This window comes from Drosophila guanche, unplaced genomic scaffold (genome assembly GCF_900245975.1).
Source record: "Drosophila guanche unplaced genomic scaffold, DGUA_6, whole genome shotgun sequence".
Classification (NCBI taxonomy): Eukaryota; Metazoa; Arthropoda; class Insecta; order Diptera; family Drosophilidae; genus Drosophila; species Drosophila guanche.
Window position 1 is genome coordinate 2129627 of NW_022995754.1, and position 24914 is coordinate 2154540.

At 43.4% G+C, this 24914-nt stretch overlaps 2 protein-coding genes across 2 annotated transcripts; both read left to right on the forward strand.

Annotated features, from left to right (window-relative positions):
• Positions 1-1095: 1095 nt before the first annotated feature.
• LOC117588976 (solute carrier organic anion transporter family member 74D) lies at positions 1096-24874 on the forward strand. Its single transcript, XM_034280565.1, has 8 exons — positions 1096-1756; positions 14163-14193; positions 21023-22882; positions 22936-23299; positions 23382-23566; positions 23624-23767; positions 23831-24007; positions 24084-24874. The coding sequence occupies exons 3-8, from the start codon at positions 21433-21435 to the stop codon at positions 24266-24268; spliced, it is 2505 nt and encodes an 834-aa protein (XP_034136456.1). The 5' UTR covers positions 1096-1756; positions 14163-14193; positions 21023-21432; the 3' UTR covers positions 24269-24874.
• Positions 7251-7667, forward strand: LOC117588978. Its single transcript, XM_034280567.1, has one exon. The coding sequence runs from the start codon at positions 7295-7297 to the stop codon at positions 7610-7612; it is 318 nt and encodes a 105-aa protein (XP_034136458.1). The 5' UTR covers positions 7251-7294; the 3' UTR covers positions 7613-7667.
• Positions 24875-24914: the final 40 nt, after the last annotated feature.

A 24914-nucleotide genomic window follows, 5' to 3' on the forward strand; every position in this document is an offset into this window, starting at 1 on the left:
CCACAGTCGTCCTCGTTTGAGTGTTACTCATACTCCGACCACTCCTACGCCTCACAGGCCAAGAACCACAGGCAGACCGACAACAACAACACCCTTAACAGTGGCCAGCACAAGTGCACCGCGACGCTCTTTGCTAACAGAGACAACTAACAGTGGAAGAGAGCCAGCTAGCAGCCCCAAAAGGCAGCGCTGCCAAAAGCTTACTTACGCCGACTGAAGCGCCAACTGGTTGACGAAAGAAAAAAGTTTTCGGCTGTTTTCAGTCCGTTGGGGCGATTCGTATTGGAAGAGTGTGACCGTGTGCGGACGAAACTGTATAAGCAGAGCAGCGTGTGTGCGAGTGTGTGTGTATATGTTTGTGCGTGCATAAATATTTCGTAGATATATTTTTGTGCCGTTTGCGAGGGAGAGAGCGTTAGCGAGAGGGAGGGAGGTCGAAACGAACGAATGCAAATAAATTGGGTAAAATGAAACAAATAAATGCCGAAAATGTACGAATAATAATACTACCTTTTTGGCACCAACAAAATGCTCCTAAATCAAACGCAAAATACAAAACACACAGAGAGGGCAAGCAAAGCAGAGCAGAGCAGCGAAGAGAAGAGAGCTTCAAGCAGAAAAAGAGAGGAGCAACACACAGAGAAAGAGACAACAAAACACAACAATAATAACAATAATTTTAATAACAGTGCCCATGGTGTATTTATACAAGGTGGGGCATCCATATGGCATCTACATATCAGTTCTACTATTACTAAGTGGAATCATAATTATAAACGCATGTGTAGATGATGCATCATCTTGTATAGAAAACACCTGGCACACAGCTTAAGAAGAGAGAGAGAGTGAGTGCAGGGTAGATAAAGAGATTCACTCTCGCTGCAAGACCGTTCTAATTGCAGCGCTAACATTGCGTGCGCGTCGCTGTCGACTTCAACGCGGACGTCGGCAGCGCTGCTATCTGCCTGCCCGCTGATCGTGTGTCTGTGTGTATCTTCGAATACACACACATGTGCCGCGCGCCGCGAGTGTATTTGTATCTGTGTGTGTTCAAGAGTATCTGTGTATCTTCTTGTCTGTTTCTGTCGTATAAATTGAGCCGCACTTTGTATTCTTCGTGTTTTTTGCTCAGACGTCGATGTAAGCGAACGCGTCGCTCGTTTCGGTTTCGTTTTCGGTTCCGTTTCGGTTGTTTCCAAATAATTTCCATACCATACCAAACCCACTCAAAAGATACAGAAATTCTTTGCATAAACCATCTGAAAGATACACATACCCCAGTTTAACAATTTTCGAATGCATTTTTGGGTTTATTTTTCAAAGTGAAAATTCCCCCCACCAGTGAGAAGTGCTGCTTCAAAATCCTTTACTCGAAAATAAAGATGAAATAAAATTGATATCGAAAAATTCTCAATTGGCTTTGTGCGTGTTTTGCGGCCTGTTTTGTATCTCTACCTATCCGTACACGCGTACACACAAATACAGAAATAAAGCATTTAATTTCGTCTATTATGTGTGCAATTATTAAATAAATATAAAATATACGGCCTCCAAATTTGGTGTGTGAAAAAACAACAACAAAATTACAGGCAACACAAATTGAGAGCCAGAGCAGAGGGCCAGAGCCGGAGGCAGCCATAAATTAAACGCGTAAATTGCGTGGCAAATACTGAATGAAAAAATAACAGAAGCAGAGTCAGAGTCATAGTCAGACGAACGAGAACGAGCCAGAATCGGAGAGAGAGAAGAATTAGGCGTAAGTACAGAAGCTTAATTAAATAAATGTATTATAAATCATAAAAAAAAGAGCACCTGAAAGCTGATATGAAATCCACTTAGATCATAGACCAAAAAGCAATATTTTCCCCATCCAATTATCCAGCAGCTAGCCATGGAATGACCTGTTTTTATTTTCTCTTCGGGCAAGAAAGAAATTTCCCTTTTTAATGAAGCCACAAAGAAATGAAAACCGAAATATTCTTTCAGTCAAAAATATGTCTATGCATTCATCTTCTTTACTTCTCGCCACGAGTTTTCGGAGGGGGCTCTTCGTTAGCGCCAGAGAAAGTGAAACATGGATCGACCCGACCGCACGGCCTACAAAAATAATGCGCTATATTGAGTGAAATTTCTTAAGTGTTCCACCAAAATAAGTAAAAAACTGAATGCTGCGGAAGGGCAGGGACTGGCCACGAGGGAGCTGCCGGGGCAGGGCAATCAGAAAGCGCACAAAATACACAGGAAAATAATGATAAGAAACGCAAAGACGAAGAAAAAATCGAAACCAAAAAGAACATGGAATACATTCTTCCATTTCTGTCTGTCTCTCCCGCTCACGCTCCTCTCCCTTTGTAATTACATGCCGTAAAACCAAAATAAATACGCACAGATAAAAAAAGATACACAGATGCAGACACAGACCCGGGCCGGGCCGGGTCCTCTTCTTGCCTGCCTGGGCCAGCCGCCTGGCAAAATGCATTAAAATAAATGCCCTTGCGGGCTCGGTCCAGTCCACGCATTCCCATAAGAAGCACAGCACAAGCGGAACAACAATCAATAAACGTTGTTTAATCAAATGTAAATGTAAATGTTTATACCGCAACCCAGAGATCTCCAAACCGGAGAGAGTTTCACTTTTGTACCTCAATTATGAGAGTGTCGAGTGTTTGTTCTGGCTAAAAACAGAAACAGAAACAGAAACAGAAACACAAACCAGAATGGAACAGAAAACATTGTCTGCCATCTGACCCACATTGGGTTCGTTATCACTGATTTTTATTATCCATTTAAACATACATTTTACTGGTACTCCCGTACCCTGCTTCACACATTTGCACAGCAGAGCCATGAATTTTGGGCATTTCTGTCCATCGGAAAGTGACAGAGAAAACACTTTTTAATGTTACCAAATTAATGGTGAAACATTGTTATGAATGTATAAATTATATTTTAAGTGTTGTTATTTTTGCCTTAATAACTGAACAGAATTCTTAGCTGAAAGTTTCCATTGAAATTGCTTTTAAAATACATTTTTTTGTGCAACTTTTTCTCTGCGTGCAGTTTGGTTTCTGCAATCCCAAATGTCAATTTGCTCTGCTTCTCCCTGTTTCGGTTTCTGTTTCTGTTTCTCTCTCGATCAATAAATGATCAATGGCCCAAAGCATTTCGATTTCAGGCAAAACTCATTTAATTTTGCTTTCTGCTCTGCGCTTGGTAGGCTCTTTATTCTTTTTTTGTAGCTGAGGGCAAAAAAAAAACTACAGAATTCACCTGTAATAACGTCGCAGAAAAAAAGATCCAAAGATCCAGAAGGCAGACAAAAACAAGAATGCCGAATAAAACAGAGAACAAAGACAGGCAGAAGTTGGAGAATTAGCCAGGGAGAGGCAGAGGGAGAGAGACGAACCCGAAATCAGAAAACCAGAAAACCAGATTTCCTACTAATTTAAATTCTTGGCATACAAAAAAATATTCTACCAACAAAAACAACAACAGCAATAGCAACAAAAACACATGAAAGAAGAAAATAAAATGAAATTCGTGTATTGATTAACGAAACGAAGCGAAAAATGCTTTTTATTGGCAGAATATTGGCATGGCAGGGCAGGGCCAAAAGTTCTGGCAGCACCCACTCCCGGGTATCCCCCCTGACTGATGGATTTCCTGCGCTTCCTTTGTCGCTGATGGATTGACATGTTTTGCTCATTCTGTTTAGCGGCTAAAAGCAACATTTCTGCTGGCCAAAAAAGTTCTGCAAACAAAGAAATAAATCCAGAGTTCAAATTTCTCATAGAATTTGCTTGTATTTTTCGAGCACGTGTAAAGTTGTTTACTGAATCAAGCGGATCTATAAGATACACACTCTTATGTACACATATTATGGCTATGTATTTGGCATTATGCTAATCAACTGAAGACACAAATACGCGCCGCTCTACAGCAACAACAAAATCGGCATTAATTATGCATTCGGCTGCCAGTCGGCTGGCTGCCTCTGACCACATTTGATATGAAAACCTCGATTCACATTTTCGAGAAACTGAAAGTTGGCCTAAAAACATAGTTACGATTTGCCCCTGGGCCCTGGAAATTGGAGCTGCTGATATTTGACACAGAAGTGTGTTACAATCCTGAATATTGTGTACTTGGACACGCCCTCACTTGAAACATTTCTAGATTGGCACTGGAACACAGTGGCTGTCTCTCTGACTGAACGAACCCGAAAACGAGTCGCACTTGACTCGCTTAAAGCTAAGCTGACATACAAAAGAAGATCACTCAGTCTTCAGTAGATGGAAGACAGACACAGGCACAGGCACAGGCACAGCTCTGGCTAGAGCCAGTTCCTCCAGAGTGATGAACCTCATCATCATCATGAATCGGGCGGACGTACAATTACCGCACTGTAAGTCGGTACGTACTACGCAGCATCCGCAATAACAAAATGTAAAAATGTAAACGAGCTGCGTGCAAAATCGAACAAAAACAGAGCCACTCCATAGATACAGACAGATACACTCACACAAGTATACATAGATACAAGCCAGAAGAAGCGAGTGGTACATGGTACAGTGCTGCTCTTCATCTGTGCTGCTCTGAGACGACTCCGACGACTCATCTGGAAGCTTGTTTTGTGCTGCGTTGCGCGTCTTTAGCAAGTGATTTCAATTTAATTGACAGTCCTTGAACTTGACTTAAGCGCAACGCAACACAGCAAGACAGCAATAACAATAAAAGCAGCCACAGAGCAGTCCTCTCCTCTTCACTCTCGATTCTCGATTCTCTATTCTTGGGTTCGTTCTCCATTAACGTAGAAGTAGAACTCCTCTCGAGTGAGTCTGAAACAAGATATTATGTGGCCTCTTGCTGGTTGTTTCTCTATAAGTTTAGCTGCTTTGGGAATGATTTATTTATTTTATTTATTTATACTTTATATTCCTACAAGAAACCCAACAAGAAATGCAAGTTAATTTGTGTTTTTGGTGGGAAGAAGAAACCTTTAAAGATTGTCTGACAACTGAAAATTAGCGAAAGAATTGGCTCGTTTCTTTGAAAAATTAGCTCCTACACTCAAAGCAAACATTTTAATTATATTTTTAGGCATGCGACTAATTGGTTTTAGTTATAAACGATTATTATTTCAATGCCCCAACGATCGCCGAAGCCAATGGAACTCTCAGAGCTGCTTTGCACTGCTGCTGCTGCTCCGCTTTTAGGCCATCTTCTTGGCCTGCTTCTGCTACGTCTTGCCTCTGCCTTTGTTGACAAACTTGGAGAGCAGAGACCACACAATAAAGCGGCCAAAGGCAGAAGCAGCAGCAGCAGCCGCGTCGCCGTCTCTGGCCCATTCGCGATTTAGGCACACAGACACAGTGCGAGTGTTTTATTGCTCTGCTCAACGTCAGACAATATTTTTTTGGCAAATAAATCTTTTTTAAAACAGCCAGAGAGTAAGAGAGAGGGACATATATGTATAGACACACAATATGTGTATATGGGAACTACGCACATGCATATACAAATGTACCTAGTATATGGGAACGCATTTGTCTATACATTTAATGTATCATCATCGCATACATAATTTATTTTGAAAGCGTGCGTACGCCACGCATTTTTTGTTCGCTGTCTGTCTGTCTTCGAACCTAGACAAATGGCTGCCCCACAAGACACAGGAATACATAAAATGTACATACATATTTACATAAATACATACAAGTAAATATGTACATCTGCTGTGTAGGCCTTCATTCAGCGCCATCATCGCACCACTCTCAATGAATTTCAACATTTATTGTTTGGATAGAATGAAAAAAAAAAACAAATCAAATCGAATCCAAAGATTCTTGAGTAGAGCCATAAAAATGTACCATTATGACTGGACAACTTCTAAGGCATCGACACGTGTCGCTGAGATTTTATTGTATCTTTTTGTCTCTTTTTCGAAGTTGGACTGCCTTTTGGGTTGGTTTTCTATTTCACATTGTGTATACGCCCCGAGGGCCCGGCCAGCAGGTGACAAAAGATGTAAATGCATAGCTTGATATTCAATAGATAACGCGGCACAGTCATCCCCCCTCGAGGCGCAGGTAAATGAAATCTAAATCGAATCGGAGGAGACCTAAGCGACGGCAGCGCCACATGCAAACAACTTTCACCCGCAAATGATCTACACTGGGTAGGCAGACAAATAGACACACAGACAGGACAGACATTCAGACAGACTTTCGCATTGAGATCTCTCGCTGGCCGAGGGCCACGCATACATCTAATTACGGCACGCGAAATTTGTGATTAGAAATCAGTTCTCGTCGCAAAGAATTGTGAGAGTCCCATCCAGAGCTGTATGTACAGCTCGTATATATCAGCATTTACTTTCACAATCATCAAAATTCAAGTTCATGGCAAGCCGTTCAGCATTTGGCAAACGCTTTTTGTGTGTTGTTTCTTTTTTTCCAAGTACTAATCAATGACGATGTGGTTCGCTATCTCCAATGCCGATAACTGAAGCCAAATCTATGCACGACAAAATATCTCAAAGAATTGTGCGTGTGGGTTGCGGCAACGGGGAGAGGGGAGAAGCGCACGGGAAAACTAAAATCTTATTTGTTTGATTTCTTTCGTTTCTGTGTCAACGAACTCATTTGAACTGAATTCTGAATTCATATGATTTTACGATCGTTGTTGCTTTCTTGATAGTTTCTTTGTCTGTGTGGTGTGTGGTTTTTTATAGAGCTCTTTTTTTGTTACCGTTATCTCAATGCTTGTTGCGTAGGCCAGGCCAAGTCGATTCGAATGCGTTAAGAAAAGAAAAGTTATTGCGTCGGACAGGGCGCGCCCCCTTTTAGAGCTGATTGGAAGCAGATTAGTTGGTGAGGCACAAAGAGACTCCAAAAGTCGCTTGAAGTCTTCTTCGAGAGTGTTTTACACTTTCCTAAAGCTGAAATGTGCATCCAAAGGAATCCTTGATGGTTACCCAAATACATCGCTCAACCTTCGAGCGTTCGTGTCGCCGTGTAGTCTGAAAAAGAAAACCTACAACGAAATTGAAATGACTTTGTAGCAAATATTGTATATACTCATGTGAACTTGATAAGGAATCCCGGCTTGGGGATGCACCTTTTCGCAGAAAAAGCACCCGCTGTGGCCTGATAAGAGACAATTTCATCTCCAAATAGGATTCCCCGTCCAGAGGTAAATCCCATTGGCAATTCTGTTGCTCCCTTGCTACTATAAAAGCTGCAAACGATCCCTAGATCGACATCAGTTTTATTCCACCATCTGTCTAGGAAAGATGTCTTCCAACAAGTGCACCATCGTCTTCGTCCTCGCTTGCTGTCTGCTGGCTCTGGCGTCTGCCTATCCCCAGCCGGAACCCGAGGAGTATCTGCCCCTGGTGCGCCATGTGCGCTCTCCCGAAGGTGGTTCAGTGGTTTTCGAGGCAGGCAAGGATGCGCAGAGAGGGCGCGAGGCCAGCGTGCAGTACAATCACAATCTGTACACCAGTCGCGATGGGCGTGGCAGTGTCGATGCCCAGGCCCATGCAAGCCGCAACTTTGATTACAATCGCAACGACTATGGCGGCGGCATTCAGGCATCCTGGAAGTTCTAAGCAAGGATTGCATTTAGAATAAAGACAAGTTAAATTATACAATCAAATAATTCCACTCGGGATGGGAACTCTGTCTTGGACTTCTCTGTAATTTCTGTGTGTGGTTTCCCAGGCGCCAACTCAACTGAAAACATCACAAAATGAGGGATCAACAATGGGGGAGAAAATAACACTTCTTGCAGCCGAACTATGGCATACCCTGGCATTCCGTGTGAGCGCATTACCCACACCCAATACCCCTTCTTCCGTTGTCAAGTGATTGGGACAACAGATGTACCCTTCTGCACGGTGGGTAAGGGGCAAGCTAAGAAGTACTAAAAAGTCATGAGTTGTCGTCGCCTGGAGGGGTCAATGCACTTCCCTTCCCAACGACTTCCCCCGGCCACCTCCCCGCACTGCTGGCGTCGTTGTGTAACCAATAAAAATTGATTCTGTTGCGTGCGGGGGGAATGGAACACACAAACACACACACCGAGAGCGAGGGAGAAAGAGGGAGACAAACACTATAAGAAAGTCATTCAAGGGTCCGTCTGTGCGCTGCTGTTGCCATTGCCACTGTTGTTGCTGCTTCTTCTCTGCTACTTCGCTGCTGCTGCTGCTGCTGCAATTGGGGTTGGCATTGGCGTCGGCTGCACTTTATCGTTTCTTCTTTATCTACTTAGAACGGGTGTGCGTGCGTGTGTGAGTGTGTTTGCGCATGAGAGCGTGGGTGGGTGCTTCTGCTGCTGCGTTGCATGACTAACTGTAATTACTTTCGCTTTCCGTGTGACCAGCTGGCCAATCAATAAAAATACCAAACGCTAGTCAAGAATGAGATACACTGAACGAAAAAGTGGGAATATTAACAATTTAAATTACTTTTCTTTTTAAATTACTCTTCCGTTGCAAAGGCTTTTCTTTCGGTGCACACGAAATACTGGTATTTGACCCGCATGCACTTTTTGGTGGGGGATCTCCTTAAAGTTTTGCTGTTGCGGGAAAGCGACAACAAAGGCATCGTTAATGAAAACCCACGAAAAGGAAAACGAAAATAAAAATAAAATACAGACAACAACAAAAGGCACTGCGCATACGAAAATGACTTTCCATTTTCATTTAACAATAAGCAATCAATTGCAAGTTCATGGCACGGCTAACGATCTATTAGAAGAAAGTAAAAACAACTAACGAAAGGAGCGACAGAGAGAGATAGAGTAATAGACAGAGGGGAGCAACGAAAGGAAGCACAGAAACAAAAGAGACAAGGCTGAGACGCCTACACTGAGACTGAGACTGAGACTGAGAGTGAGACACTCAGATGTAGCAGACAGACTCCCCAACTGGTTTTTCATTTTGACTCGGAAAAACCACACATTGGCATTGCCCCGTTGCCATTTTTAGTGGCAAAAACTGACTGCATCATAATGAAAGTGAAATGCATTGCAAAGATGGCAGTTACCAGATGCAGCACGGACAGAGAGAGAGAGAGACACAGACAGAAAGAAAGAAAGAAAGAAAGAGAGGCAGAGCCAGTGGCAGTGCCAGAGAGTGGCAAGTAAGTCAAGTGCAGCAGCACCGACAGCAGCAGCAGTTGTTGCAACATGAAGTGCTGCCACCATAAACGAGCTGCAAACTTGGATTGGAATGTGCGCGCGCGTCACCGACAACTCCATCGAGCATCGCACATCGCACATCGCACATCGTTGGCAACTCGTCTCCCGGCCCGTGGCGCCTACTGGCTCACTTATTTGGCTTATTGAGTTAATTGGCTAAATGCTCGAAAGAGGGTTAAGCAAGCACAAGTGGCTAAATTATGTCAACAGCAAGCAGCAGCAGCATGTACAACGCATACCTACATACACAATACATAAAGCACACGTACTGTACATATGCTTGTACATACATTCATACTCGTACATAACTCCCCATCTGCAAGCCAGTCCACTGTTCAATGTCAGATCAGCAGCCCCGAAGGTCATTGTCGGTTGCAGCGATCGCATTCGCATTCCGTTTTCTCTCTCCCTCTCTCTCAGCATGGGATACACACATTTGCAGGCCTCTCTACACAGCATATGTATGCATGTATGTATGTATGTACGAGCATGTACTTGCTTATGTCTGAAGTTCTGTGTTGCTGTAATTGATTCCAATAACATGAACGGCCACTCGCGGCCCTTTGCATTTGCGGTAGGGCCAAGCCACCAAGTTCATCTATTCATCTCAATCTGCATGTCGTAAACTTCAATATTACCCATCATAGATGATAAAAGCTCATCCTCGTGTTTGTGTTATCTTCATAATATTTTTGTATAATTTATGGAACGCAGTGGGTTTCCCCAACTGCAGCTGCAGTTTCTCTTCTGCATATTTGATGCGCCTGCTCGCGGCTCAATCAAGTCACAATAAATTAACCTCTATTTGTAAGCCAAGTGAATAATGCAAACAGCTAACAGACTGCAGACTACAGACAGCCAAACACAATGCAACATCAATTCACTGCTATTTTTTGTTGCTTTGTTTTTTGTTTTGTTTTTGTTTGTTTTTCGGTTACATTTCACTGATTTTGAAAGTGAACGCTGGTCCAGGCTGCAGCAGGCTGCAGCAGGCGGAATCACGACTTTGTGGGCAGAGCCGGGGTCGGACTCCAATGTCTTTCGCTCACTTGCAGTGGAAGTGCTGGTAGTACAGCTGCAGTTGGCTAAGATATTTATCTATTAAGCGGATAATGGGAGGATTAAGAATGAATACGAGGCTTTCCCTGTTACGTTTAAGCAATTTTTCTGAGGAATATTAAGGGTACCATTTAAACGGATACTTCCATCTTCTCTTAACATCTTCTGTTGCTGCTATCCACATGTCCTCTGCTGTTAGTGTTATCTCTCTGTTACTGCCACTGCTACTGGCCCATGCCGCCGTTTGTTGCTGCTGCTGCTGCTGCTGCGTGGGTGAAATCCAAACAGACATAAATTTGGCGTCGTGTAGTTGTAGCTGCCGTTTTTTTTTTTTACTTACTTTTCCACCTCGAGCAAATGAAGCGAAACGTGGGTTACGGTTTTACTTGATTTTTCGGCTTGCAGCCAGCTCTACGTGTATATTTGTACATGTTCAACATCCAATCCACAGCTGCTGCATATCTTTTTGAGTTACATATTTGCCACGTCTCTGTGGGGCCGGATAGACAACGACAGCGACAGCGACGGCGACGGCGACTATGTGAACGGCGGCTGCGTAGGCAGGCAGTTGGCAGTCAGCCTCTCTGTGCATCAGGTTGACCCAGTTTTCGCTTTCTGTCTTCGTTTTGGCTATCTTTTTTTGTGAAAATTATACGATATGCAACTCTAAGTAGACTTGTTTCATGTTTGTTCGTTAATTTATGGCACTCACTGTGCCAGGGAGCCTCTACTAGCCCAGCAGCCTCCCCCCTGTGGCAGCTCTCAATCAATTTAGCACACATTTTTGCGAGCCTGGACGCACAATGTGCTCCAGCGCATTTATTCTATTAAATGCTACGTAACTCGGTGGCAAGTCACACAATGCAAGCCATCAAAATTCCCACTAAACTAGTTTTTGACATCCATTCTTTTCTTTTCCTTCTCCTTTCTCGTTTCATCTTTTGTGTGCCTGTTGCGTACATACGCTACAATGTTGCAGATTCTACTTTGCAAATGCACCGATTTGAGATACAATGTTGAAAGTAGTAAATCCTCACATTTGACTATACTATTTATCATGATTACATAGAGTGTTTGACGGCACACAGCTGGGAGTATACGTTATGCGAGAGTGTAGGGAGTGGTGCTGTAATAATTCCTGCTACAACTATGACAACTGATGATTAATGTTCAAAGTTAGAAGTTAGCAGAAGCAGCAAGCTTTACTTTGGCACTTTCTTTCAATAGAATATTCAGAGATTATTGAAAATAATTAATGGATAATGGAACATTTCTATGGTAGCTTTATCGACTCTTTCCAGTTCTCTTTCATGCGTTTACTGCTGTGAAAATGTTTAGTTTTTACGAACATTTTTAGGCATTTCATAATCGAAATCTAAATTTAAATTACTCAAATCTAAAAATAGCTGCCACAAGTGCATATAAATGCCATACATAAATAAGAATTTGCTGTGTTTTTGTATATTTTATAGACCTCTCTCTCTCTCTCGCATTTGGCTCTTTCCCTTCACTCAAGCAAACTCATTAAATAATTCACACACAAATGAGAGCTAAAACAGACGCCCCCGACCAGCACAATTGCCCAGACTCGTACTCGTATTCGCATTCGTACCACCCCTCCCCAATTGATTCGCTAAATAGCCAACATGTTGCGCTTTATGATACTATTTGCATTTTTCAACAACAACAACTGCAACTGCAGCAGCCACAGACAAAATTGCAACAAATTGGAATTGGCCGTTGCAATGTGGGTTGGGTTGGCCGCATGCCGCACACACACACAAATAAACACATGAAATGGTAGATGAGAGGAGAGGAGCAGCCGTAACAACAGGCAGAAAAGTCAATGCACTTTGCACACACACACGAGAAAGTGCAGCAAGAGCGATAGAGAGAGAGAGAGAGAGAGAGACCGTTAGATACAGCCATTTGTGTGCGTGCTTCGATTTTGCAATAATTTCGTTTTCATTTCAAATTGGAATTTCCATTGGAAACTCTCTGGGGAGGCGCAAACACACACACACACGCACACGCAGAGTGTGAGATCTAAAAATAGGATTCTGCAACGGAACTGCCAATTCCATCTAATCGGTTTCTGTTCTCTCACGCTTTGGGTTACAGTTAAATTTGTCTTGTGGCTTGCCATTCCTTTTAAATCCCTGTCTAGACGTAAATGCGCAATATGTTTTCTGTTGTCTGCCATTTAATACATTTACATTTGAAGAGAGAAAGCTTTTTGGGGGTTGTATTTTTTGGCACGTTTTCTTTGTCACAGACACTCAAGCATTTGTTGTCGTAGGTCAAAGTATGAGATGGGGGATGTAAGTGTGCGTCAGCAAAGGACGAGAGAGTGAGAAAGAGATGTGCAGCCAAAGAAGATGTCTGCTCAGAGCAGCTTTTAATCTGTTGCTCCTACTGTGGATTATCCCTATTGCATTTCCCTTTAATGTTTTATTTTTACCAACTCCCGCAATGCGCTTTGAGTCTACTACTCTTTTTCACTAAAAAAGTGCAGCAGAAAGTGCAAGTAAAGAGAGTGAGAGAGATGTCTTCAGCTGCCGATGCTGCTCTCTGCCAGATGCAGTTGCTCTCTCGCTCTCTGTCTGACTTGCTCTCTTGTGGCTGCACTGCTGCTGCTGTTGCAGTTGAAAGAGCTTTGGCAAAGAGAGTGCGCAAAATTATTGGAATAGCACAAAGAAAAGTGAATCGAGAAAGAGAGCGAACGGGCAAGAGAGTGAGAGACAGAGAGGTGGTGCTTTCAGCTCTGCTCTGCTATTGCGATTGTGTAAGTTTTACATGACACACACACACACACACAGGCAGACATTCCTCTGCCAAGATAAAGACAAAAACTTGTTTTATTTCTGCTATTTATTCTTGAATTCTGATTAAGCAATGGGAGGGGAGAGGAAACGTTGGGTGCCATAAGCTATTGTGGGGGTTGAGAGTTGGAGACCAACCCCTAGGCGAGCGTAATTAGAGCAGTTACAGCCCAAACTTTGCTCTGGTCTTCTGATGCTGCCGCTGCTACTGCTGCTGCAGTTATCAAAGCTCTCTGGGCTGCAGCAAAACTGCGCTGCTGCTGCACTCGTGTGCGTGTGTGTGACTGACCTATCTCAATGCAATAATGCTTGTCCGCTGCTTCTGTTACACACACACACACACACACCGCCAGACGGTGAAGCCTAAAGAGAGCGAGAAACAGAGAGAGAGAGATGGATGGCCAGACAGTTGTGCTCGTTTATCGTTTATTTGTTGTTGTTGTTGTTGTTGCTGCTGCTGCAAAGATTTGCATTTTACATTTACTGTACACTTCGCTCCCCCCACCCATTTAATAGACTTTACTTGTTTCACCCGCCCCGCTCCCGCTTTTGTTGTTCTCTCCCTTGCTTTAGTTGTTCTTTTTGTATTGTAATTTTAATGTTCGTTGCATTTTTTTTGAACACGAGTAAACTTGTTTGCTGCTGCTGCAGTAGTTGCAATTATTGCTAATCGTTTTTGCGTGTAATTTTTATGACCCAGCTAAATTCGCATATTGTTCATTGAATAGTTGGAACAGTTTATGACGTCAATTTCATGGCGGCTTTTGCTGTTGTTCTGCAATTTCTGATATCACAACAATCAAGAGCAAGAAAGAGAGGTGCAGAGCGATAAAGAGAGAACATGCTCGATGGTGAGAGAACCTTGCCTAGCTGCACTTTGATTGAGCAGACCACGCGGCAGCGGAAGTAAAACTGTACCATCGCTTGCACGCCCTTCTAGACGATTCTCTGGCTTCCAAAGAACAGAACAAAAATCTTCGCAAGTCCTTCCCATAAAGAACATAACCTTAAAGTATATTTAAATAGTTTTGTATACACATACAAGTACTAATAGTTCCCAAAATCTTATACTTTCAGTTCCCAGAGCCAATAACGAACAAACTGACAAGTAAGTTGAATACCCAAAAAAAAAACACCAAGAAAGTCTTCCACTCGACTGCTTTTTAGGCAAACAACTAATTTAAAATGTAGCGCCTTAAAAAGACAGGCGCCTAAAAAGATCAACAACAAAAAGGAATGCCATAAAAGAAGTGCCAACAAGTGGAAATTTACAAAGAAGAAATCGCAAAGAAAAAATATCAAAAATTACAAACACGCACTCACACAACAAATTATGCATGGCGTTCTTTTTTTTGCCTGCTACTTAAACAATTGAAATACTTTTTTTGGAGTGGCTTGGCTTTTCAAGAGAATGAATAGAAAATATACAAAAAATATGCTAAGTACTTTCATAAACAAATAATCATGAGTAATGAGAATTATGAGCAAAGGGGTCTGTATCTATGGGCTGGCTATGCGGGAGTAAATATCTGTGGCCGTGTCTGTTTTTTCTTGCTTTCGGTTGAGGAAACCACTTGACACTTTGAGTAGATGGGGGAAAAACACTTCGGATGGGTGAACCTCTTCTCGATATTCGTACTCTTATTATGCAAATGAGCCAAACTTTTTTTGTTTGCGCATGACCGACCTGCGGGGTATGTAATTGGTTGCTAATTGGAAAAATAAATGCAGAATCTACAATGAATGGTGCCAAATTAGCCGCCATCTCGTACGCAGGCGAATGACAGCGAACCATTTATAAAAGGTATAACGGTAACTGGTAAACCTTTTGGGCAGGTTAACACCTCACAGCCTTACGATGGTCGCTGGTGCTGGGTACCTGGTACAGCGTCCATTGGTCCAGACATTGGCCTGTGCACGAAAAGCCGCTTAAATCAGCAGCTCAATCAATCAGACACAAATTTCTGTTTAAATTAAGAATATTTCCTCTGGAACAGGGTTCCTTTTCGCCAAAAAGCCAACACAGTGGGCCGAAAGATGGTGAAAAAATGCAGAGAGCTGAAGGAAACGAACATAAATTGATTCAAAGTGTAAAATATAAACGAAATGGAATCCTTGCTGGTTTGTTTTTCATTCATTCGTAGATCCGTGGGGACCTTTTTGTATATTTTTAGTAATAATTTCATTGGTCCCACGGTTAGCTCGAAATGACAAATGTAAACTCTGCTCTTTGGTAAGGCACAAAGCAATCCGTTTCTCATTTATTCTGTATTTCTTTTAGAGCAAAATACATCCCATATACGAGTATATTCAGTTGGGAAATAAATTTGAACATCTCTTTTTTGTTGGCTGGAGGCTCGAGAGCGTCACGTCAGCGCCATGTACTGATCTTCACGCCAGATACATGGCGGGCACGAGGGTTGAGATTGGAGACACAGAGAACCTGGGGGATCGAGAACGGTTACCAGGTAGCACTGGGACAGTGGACCTGGGATCTGGCACCGACTCCGACTTAATGCAGTTCTCGCGGAATGCCTTTTTGATTGCATTTCATTAAGTCTTCTTCTGTTTTTATTTGTCGACGATTATTTGTTGCTGTTTTATTTTGAGTTTTTATTTCGGCTTTGCGGACATTTCAAAAATTTATGCACACTTGGCTGCCATTTTGAGCTTGTTAATTTTACTTTATTTTTTCTTGTATTCTTTGATTTCTTTGGCATTGCTCTTTTTGGTTTGAAGTTTTTTTTTTAAATTTTTTTGTTCGGTTCTGCTTTGGTGTTTTTTACCTTTTTCAGAGTTTTAACAAGCGCCGTCAAAAAGGAAGTTTTGCTTCGCGCATAATGGAAAGCAGCAAACAGGCAGCCGCACTGCTCCACAAGGAAATAAATAAAATATATACAACACAGTCAAAGAGACAGTCAGAGGAGATACAAGAAATGCGAAATTCGAAAATGTTGTTTACTTGCGTGAGCAATGTGCAGGCCACAGATACCCTACAGCAGAAAATTGAGAGCAGAGTTCGACCGGGAATAAAATGAAGCTTTTAACCATTTTCCCTTCTTGTTTGGCTTTTTTCTACAACTTAATTTCATGCTGTTGCTTTGACAATATCTTTCAATCTTGCAGCAATACTTTTCTCCGCATAATCTGCTCAGATACTTATCCCCTAAGAGGAGCACTCGCATAACCACAGTAACCGAATGCCAATGGGATTTTAGCCTTTGTTGCAAAATGTTTCAAGTATACCTTTTTCTGTCATTGTTATTTTTTTGTTTTTCGGGAAGGAGGCCACACCCTTTTGTGCTGCCATGAATCAGGGGAGCCAAATATATGTGCATATTCCTACACGCTGCTCAGGGCATTTACATGCGTGTTCCACTTTAAAACCAACCCAACCCAAGGGAGAGAAAAAAAACCATATCCGCATTGAAATATAATTTGTATAATCCGCACACTCGAAATGTTTTACTGCTATAATTGTATTTCAGCAAATTACAAACCCAATTAATCAGAAAAATGCGACACATACAAATGAAATAAATAAGTTGAGTCATGAAATAATTCTCCCAATTGGCTTTGATACACAAATTAAAAGTTGTATTTTATGCCCACAAAGTTGTGAACTTTTTGATGTTGTTTTTATTCGTACGTCTAATATTTTGCTTACGCAAATCAAGTTCATGTTCTGGTTCAAATTTCAGTTCTCAATGTGAAGGTCAAAGTCAAAATACAAACACATAAACCCATGGCATAAGTTTGTATGTGTCTGATTGGTCAGCGAATTCGAGAGCCCTAGAGAAATAAACAGAACAGAATGACTCAATGACTGCTGGCGGCGGGAGAAATGGAATGCAGATAAACACATTAAATTTAATGAAATATAAATATAAACAAAGAGAATAAATGTACAACGAACTGAGGCATAAAATTAACCAAAATTCACAGACTTAAGTCTGCGATTTTTAAGCTTAGATTCCAGTTACCAAATCAGATCTTCTTCGCATCCTAAATTGTATAGAATTTCCTGTAGATTTATCTGTGGTTCTGCTCTGCCAAAAATGACCACTTAAATCTCTCTGCACAGATCCATCCATCTCAGATAGCAGAAGAACCACAAACAGCACAGCACAGCACAAACGCAGACAAGTTCTAAATTGTTTCTATGCTAAAAGTGAAATGTGGCCAAACCACTTTTTCCAAGCTCTTTCCACTTGGCTGATGCGACTCCAGCTACAGCAACAGCAACAGCTCCAGCTCCAGCTCCATCTACGACTTAAACTTGGACTTGGATCTGGCAGAAAAGAGCGGGCAAGGCAGAGGCATCTGTGGACTGGTTGGGGTCTGGTCTGCAATTTACTTTCAATGCCGCTTCTGGCCATTGTTCAGGCTTTCTTCTGTGGCTGTAGCTGTAGCTGTAGCTGTAGCTGTAGCTGTGGTTGTGGCTTTTGCACTTGTTTGTGCCTGCTGCTGTCAGCGTCTAGTCAACGCGTTGCCCGCGTGTCTGGTTTTGTTGCATGTTGGCATGCAGCAGCCACAGCCACAGCCACAGCCACTGAGCTGCTTGGTATGCAATTTGCAATAGTTGCGCTTGCGCAATTCAAATGCACACCATCAAGAAACACACACACACACACACACACACGCACACACACACACACACAATACATAACTCAGTTACGTAGTCGGCAGTGGCGGAAGGCGGAAGAGCGGAAAGCGGAGCAGCGGGAAGCGACATGTTGCAAGTTGCTTAGAAAACCGGAAAATCAACACGCATTGAGCAAAGAAACAAAATTACACACCGCAAGCCACCCGCCACCCCATGGCAGGCCTCAGCCATGGGATTCTACTTACACTGGACCACAAAATATGGGTCCTTAGTGGGAGGTTTTTTTGGGGTTGAAGGCGGAATGAAAGAAGAAGTTTTGGGCAAGTTTTTCGGGGCATAAATAACATAATAACTTTTATTATTTATTGCTGCCAAGATCCTTCAGTTTTCCATCTAATTAATGCCCAAAAAATGATCCGTGTTGTGTGGTGTAAAACAAGTCGTAGATTTTCTCACATTTTGCTCAATTGAAATGGAAACCTCTGGCTCAATCTACATATCGATGTATCCGCTGTGTTCCCCCGCTCTCCACCTAGAAATGTATCCGCCAGCCAGCCAGCCAGCAATCTGCAAGCGATAGTATCGTAAATGGGCATGGCTTAATTGCATTTATTATGATTGACACTGATAAATCGGCCATCAGCTGGCCGTCAGCTGTGAACACTTGCAGCAATTTGTACAATTAACCATCCATCAAGCCAAATTAAAGCCAATAGATGTTCTAACACTTATGTAACCAAGAACCAGACCCCAGACCCCAGACCCAAGCCATACAATAGTTCACAGAGAGCCCCCATGGCTGCCCTGATGCCCTGTTCGGCGGCGGGTTCAATGTGCCTTTGCTGCAACTAAAACTGGTAACTGCAGTAGTTTTAACCTCAGACTCGGACAGAGACTCGACTCCTTGCCTTAGCTCTCAGGGATAAGCTGAAGCAACTCTCTCCTCTGCCTGCCTCTCTCGCCCTGTTGCTAGAGATTGCTTTGACGATGGCCAGAGCGATAAGTGGCGGCCTGAGTACTAAAGTACTCGCTTTGTTGTGGCCATCTACGTCACCTTACACTTACCTGACCATCATCTTGTAGACTGTGTGAAGGAAAAGATAAGAAAATCAGATAAGCAGAGAGAAGGAGATCCAGATAGAGGCAGCACTAGGACAAAGTGGCAAGGGGAAATAGTAAAAAGTAAATGCAGTTTGCTTTCAACTAAAAATAAATATATTCAAATGTATTTTTGCACTTAAAATTGATAATAATAATACTACATTTATGGTAAATATTTTAAATCTAAATTTGAAACATTTTACTTTGCGAATTTCTCAATTTAAATATGAAAATTATGTCATTATAATTTGCAGTTATTTTCGGCTCTATTTTCCCTCAGTGTAGCTACGTCACTTGTCGTTTGTCTTAGAAATTATTCGAAAATGTAGAATGAAGTTTGTATGCTGCAGAATATATGCTAACCAATTTCGTTCAGCTTCTTTGAGATATATTTCTGTAGAGAAATTACCTTCTCCGATTTATCTGCCACATCTATGATCTTTCATGCTTCCCACTCTATGAACGTCTTGATCGCATTACCACATCAAAAATGCTAATTAAGCACGTGCTCTGGCCATTCCCGAGATCCCTAATTGTGCATAAATAAATACGAGCAAAAGGCAATACATTCCAGAGGCACCACACAAACCGCAGCAACAAAGTACAGTAAATACTGTGTGTATATTTCAACCAGAAAACAGAAAACAGAAATCAAAGAGCGCAAAATGCGCAATAAATAAAATAAAAAAGGCGAAGTAGGAAAACCATCAGAGCCAGAGTCAAGGCCAAAGTTTATGACGCCCCTGCCTTTAGCCCCATGGCTGCACCACTCTCTGCACATACACTCAAAGAAATTTCACTTTCCTTATCAGCGAGGTCGCCTCTGCCCACTGATAAGATTCGCGGAGTGCAGGAGGCACACTGCCTGCGATTGCGATTGCAATGCGACGGAAAGTGAAATTAAATACAGTCACAAAACCCCCCCACACACGCACACACACAAGGCAGAAATTGGTGAAATTTAGAAACAACTTTTTTTTTTGGGCGAATATTTGACATTGAAATATTTTTTGCATGAAAACAACAAAAAAGAAAACGGCAAAGCAACGAGAGATACGAACCGAATGGGACTCGGGCCGCAAACTGTTTTAATATTTGCACAGCAAATGCGTATTTGCGGTGCATAATTATAAGAACACTTCAGACACTTATCTAAATGAAAGGAAAATATTTTAATGGCAAATGAAAGACTTTGTGGCAGGTAATTCAGGGAAAATCCAAGCAGTTCCGTGTAAAAGTGCCTAAAAAAGGGAAAGAAATTTCTTCTAAATATTCAGATGTACAAACGTGCGACATAATCACTAAACGCGAACATGAATGAATCAAATCTAAATATAATCTAATTCGTATTTAATGCTTATCAGACTCAACCTTGAATTCTCTTGTCTTAGCTGCTGCCCCATAAACATTTTCACTATCAAATTTGCCAAAAATACATACCAGTACATACACATGCACATTAATTGCCTGCCATTCGCCTAACATTTTGTCGCGTGCTGTACATATGTACGACTGCGTTTTTAATGCCATTTCCAGGCAGTCCTCCTCCAGTGCACACACATCCATGCATATGTCCGTGTGTGCGTGAAGCTGATAAGCTGTGCTGCTGAACCTCCGCTCACCCCTCACTCCTGTGCTCTATATACTTCCTCTTTTTTTTGTGCAGTCTCTTCGTGGAATTTCTTTTGCTTTAGTTTCATTTCATTTTCCAATGCTCGCGGTTCTGCGATTCCCATTGGAGAATAATTATTTATTTGATTATTTTTTAATAACAAAAAGTGAGCTCATTGCTCATTACTTCAAAGTGGAATGTTGTGCCAGAAAACCAAAGGATAAAAGCTGGCATTACTCATTCAAATCTAATCTGACACTAATCAGAAGTTTTGCCATGCAGTTTTCTGGCTACAAATAAAGCCTTTTAATTCTGATATAATTTGTTAAGATCTTACCATTGTGCAGCAAGTTCACCATGGCTAAAATATGCTAAAATAAAATGTTTTTTTAGTTTTAAAAACATATTTTTAAATATATAATAATCATTTTTGTATGTAAATTTAAATGAAAAACTTGATCCGAACACTTTGTTTGCTGTTTGTTGTGCACATTTTATTGCATAAAAAAAGGCGCTTTCAAATTAAAGTGAAAACAAGTCAAAGAGCGATCGTTTCTCCCTCAACCCAACTGCATAAAGCCAGCAACTAATTGCAGAATTTGGCTCTCTCTCCCACAGATAAGCACTGCCATATTGCAACAAAGAGCATCTACAAAAAAAAGGGAAATAAAAAACTGATATAAAGAGCACTCAAACCATATATCAACAGAGCAAACCAACTACCTCGATTGCTGCTTGGCTGCCAGCCAAATAAATAAAAAATAAAAGAAAATAAACACACACAAAAAATAGTGTTAAATCGAATGAGGAATCGTAAGCCCAGTGAATGCACAGCGCCAATGTAGGGTGGGGAAAAATGGAACAGGCAATAACCAGCAGCAGCAGGACCACTTAAAGGACAAAGGGCCAAGGACCAAGTACAGTTTTGCATAGAGAACGGCACAAACGCGACGCCCACTCCCCACTCACAGACGCACTCGATCCAAAAGGAACTCCAGTGGCAAGCAGATCTCTCGCCTTGAGGCAGAATGAAGAGCAACGGGGATGTGGAGGCGGCAACGCCACAGCCTGTGGCAGCAACAAAGGCCAGCAATGGCCACAGTCAGAGCAATGGCAATGGCAATGGCTACCATCAGAATGGAGGGGGTGGCGGAGGCAGACGTGACTCCACGCAGGCCTTTACGCCGCTCCTCGCTCAGCACAATCAAACGAACGGCGAGGGACTGGCCAACACGGGGCCCACAGCCGGACAGACCACGCCCACCGGCAACACCGTGCTGTACGAGAGCACGCCCAGCAACAACAACGAGTGGAAGGCCTCGGAGGACATCAACAACCTGAAGAACGGCCTTGGGGGCCTGCTGAGCAGCAACAACAACGGCACCGGCAACGGGCACAGTCTGCGCGAGAAGTATGCCCACGAGCAGGCGCCACTGACGGGCGGCTACAAGCTGCCAGCACGCTCCAGCGAGTCGGATGAGTCCGATGACTTTGACTCGGACCTCAACGGAGGCGCCGACGAGGGCTCCAGCTGCGGGCTCTTCGGCTGCCGTCCGCGCTGGGCGCGACGCTTCGCCTCGACGCACGTGTTCATGGTGGTGTTCCTCCTGGCGTACATCCTGCAGGGCATGTACATGACCTACTTCGTGTCGGTGATCACCACCATCGAGAAGCTCTTCCAGATCAAGTCCAAGACCACGGGCCTGCTGCTGAGTGCCAGCGAGATGGGCCAGATCTGCACGGCCATGCTGCTGACATATTTCGCGGGACGGGGACATCGTCCGCGGTGGATTGCCTGCGGCATGGTGCTCTTCTCCATTGCAGCCTTTGCCTGCGCGCTGCCGCACTTCATTTTCGGGGAGCAGCTGATGCACTCGAGCGTGATCCTGCAGCAGCAGCAGCAGCAGCAGCCCGCGCTGTCGGAGTCCTCGCTGCTGTGGCACAATGCCAGCCGCGAGCTGCTCAATCCGAATCTCTGCCATTTGGGCGGCAATGGCTCGCTGGCCGGCAGCGAGTGCAACGAGGAGCGACAGCTGGAGCAGGCCTCCCACTCGAAGATCACCGTCATCGTGCTCTGCATCTTCTTTGGCAGCTTGCTCAGCTCGGGCATTGGCCAGACGGCGGTGGCCACGCTGGGCATACCCTACATCGATGACAATGTCGGCAGCAAGCAGTCGCCCATGTACATGGCCGTCACCATTGGCATGCGCATCCTGGGACCCGCCTCCGGCTTCATCTTTGGCAGCTTCTGCACGCGCTGGTACGTGAACTTCTCGAATCCGGGCTTCGATGCCAGCGATCCGCGCTGGATTGGCGCCTGGTGGCTGGGCCCCGTGGCCATTGGCAGCCTCATGCTCTTGACCTCCATTGCCATGTTCTCGTTCCCCAAGCAGCTGCGCGGCAAGCAGCAGACGCAGGCACAGGCTGTAGCCGCTGCAGCAGCTGCAGCCGAAACGGAGGAGAAACCTAAGCTCAAAGGTGAGTGTGAAGAGTCCCTTAAAGATCATTAGCTGATGCATCCTGCTCTGTAGATTTCCCCAAGACAGTGCGCCGGCAGCTGAGCAACGATATATTGATGTTCCGCACTGCCTCGTGTGTGTTCCACTTGCTGCCCATTGCCGGGCTGTACACGTTCCTGCCCAAGTACCTGGAGACACAATTCCGACTGGCCACCTACGATGCCAACATGATTGCCGCCTTCTGTGGCATTCTGGTCATGGGCATTGGCATTGTCATCTCCGGGCTGTTCATTCTCAAGCGCAAGCCCACCGCTCAGGGTGTAGCCGCCTGGATAGCCTTCACCGCTTTGGTTTACTCCGCTGGCATGATCATTCTGATGTTCATTGGCTGCAGCATGGATGACTTTGCTGGCTACAAGGCAGGCACTGCCCACAGGTGAGAGTTGGGAACTTTTCTTAGAACTTTGGGCAGCTCTTAGTGATTTTTTGTGTCTCTCTCTCTCTCTCTCTCTTGCCAGTCCCGCTCTGATCGAGCCCACTTGCAGCGCAGCAATCAATTGTACCTGTGATAAGGAGAACTTTGCACCGATCTGTGCCGATGGTACAATGTATATATCGGCCTGCCATGCCGGCTGCAGCACCAGCTCGCTGCGGCCCAGCGATAATCGCACACTCTACTCGGATTGTGCTTGCATTCCAGATGGTAAATCTCAAACAAGAATATATTTTATTTTACGCTAATGGATGATAATCTTTGCAGCTGCGGAGGCGGTCAACGGTTACTGTGATAATAACTGCAAGAACTTCATCTACTTTATATTGATCTTTGCCATTTGTGTATTTATGCATTCCACCTCCGAGGTGGGCAGCATGCTGCTCGTCATGCGCTGCACACATCCCAAAGGTGAGGCTCATATAATCCCTCAATCAATCCAAATTCAAGCCCAAGTTCTGCTCTACATTGCAGACAAAGCCATGGCCATGGGTGTCATACAGTCGGCCATTGGGCTATTTGGGAATGTCCCTTGTCCCATCATCTACGGCGCTGTGGTGGACTCTGCCTGCCTCATCTGGAAGTCGGTGTGTGGCAAGCATGGTGCTTGCTCGCTCTACGATGCGGATACCTTCAGGCATTATTTCTTAGGTGAGCAAAAGGAGACCGACCATTCAGCAAAACGTACTTAACATTATTTAATCTTTAAACTCTCTTGCTCTGGCAGGCATCACGGCTGGCATTATGTTTCTGGCTTTTCTCATGGATCTGGTGGTGTGGCGCAAGGCGCATCGCATTGACATTGCACCCGAGGATCCACAGGAGGGTGGTGCAGCAACGGCCAATGGCCGCTCCCTGGATGTGTCCGAGTCAAAGCAACCCATTAGCCCGGCGCCAGACACCACTGTTTAGATCTGGGATCGAAATGGGAACAGGACGGGACACAGACACAAGCATTGCAGGAAACTCTGCAAGATTTCCAATAAACGTTAAACCTTAATTGTTAATTAGTTATCATTTTGTCTAGTTGTTTAGCCTAGTGCAAGAGTTATGTAATTAGTTATACCCTCCACCCCTCTACCCTACTCTATCCCATATACTCGTAGGAATTATGGTAAACGATTTTGAAATCTGTGTAAATCTCAACGTTATAGTCGAAAAATGGATCGAAGCAAATAATAATCTAATTGTAGCAAACACTATCGAGATGCTATCGATATAATGATCGAAGATCGATAGCCAAAATGGCCACAAACAAAAAACGAGATAAATCTACTCTATAAATTGTATGTATAACTGATGATGTATGATGTATGTTTTATACTTATATTTGTATGTGTAATTACGCGTTATATACTAGACATTTACATACATATACATTGATGTACATTTATGCATGTATGTAATTGCAACCTATCTGTGGTAGTTAAATTTTAGTTAAAATTCAAATTAAATGTCTAAGTTTGTCATAAAACAGCAGCAGCAACAAGAATATACGAAAAGAAATTAAATGCAAAACTATATACACACAAATAATTTGCAGTGTGAGTGAGTATTA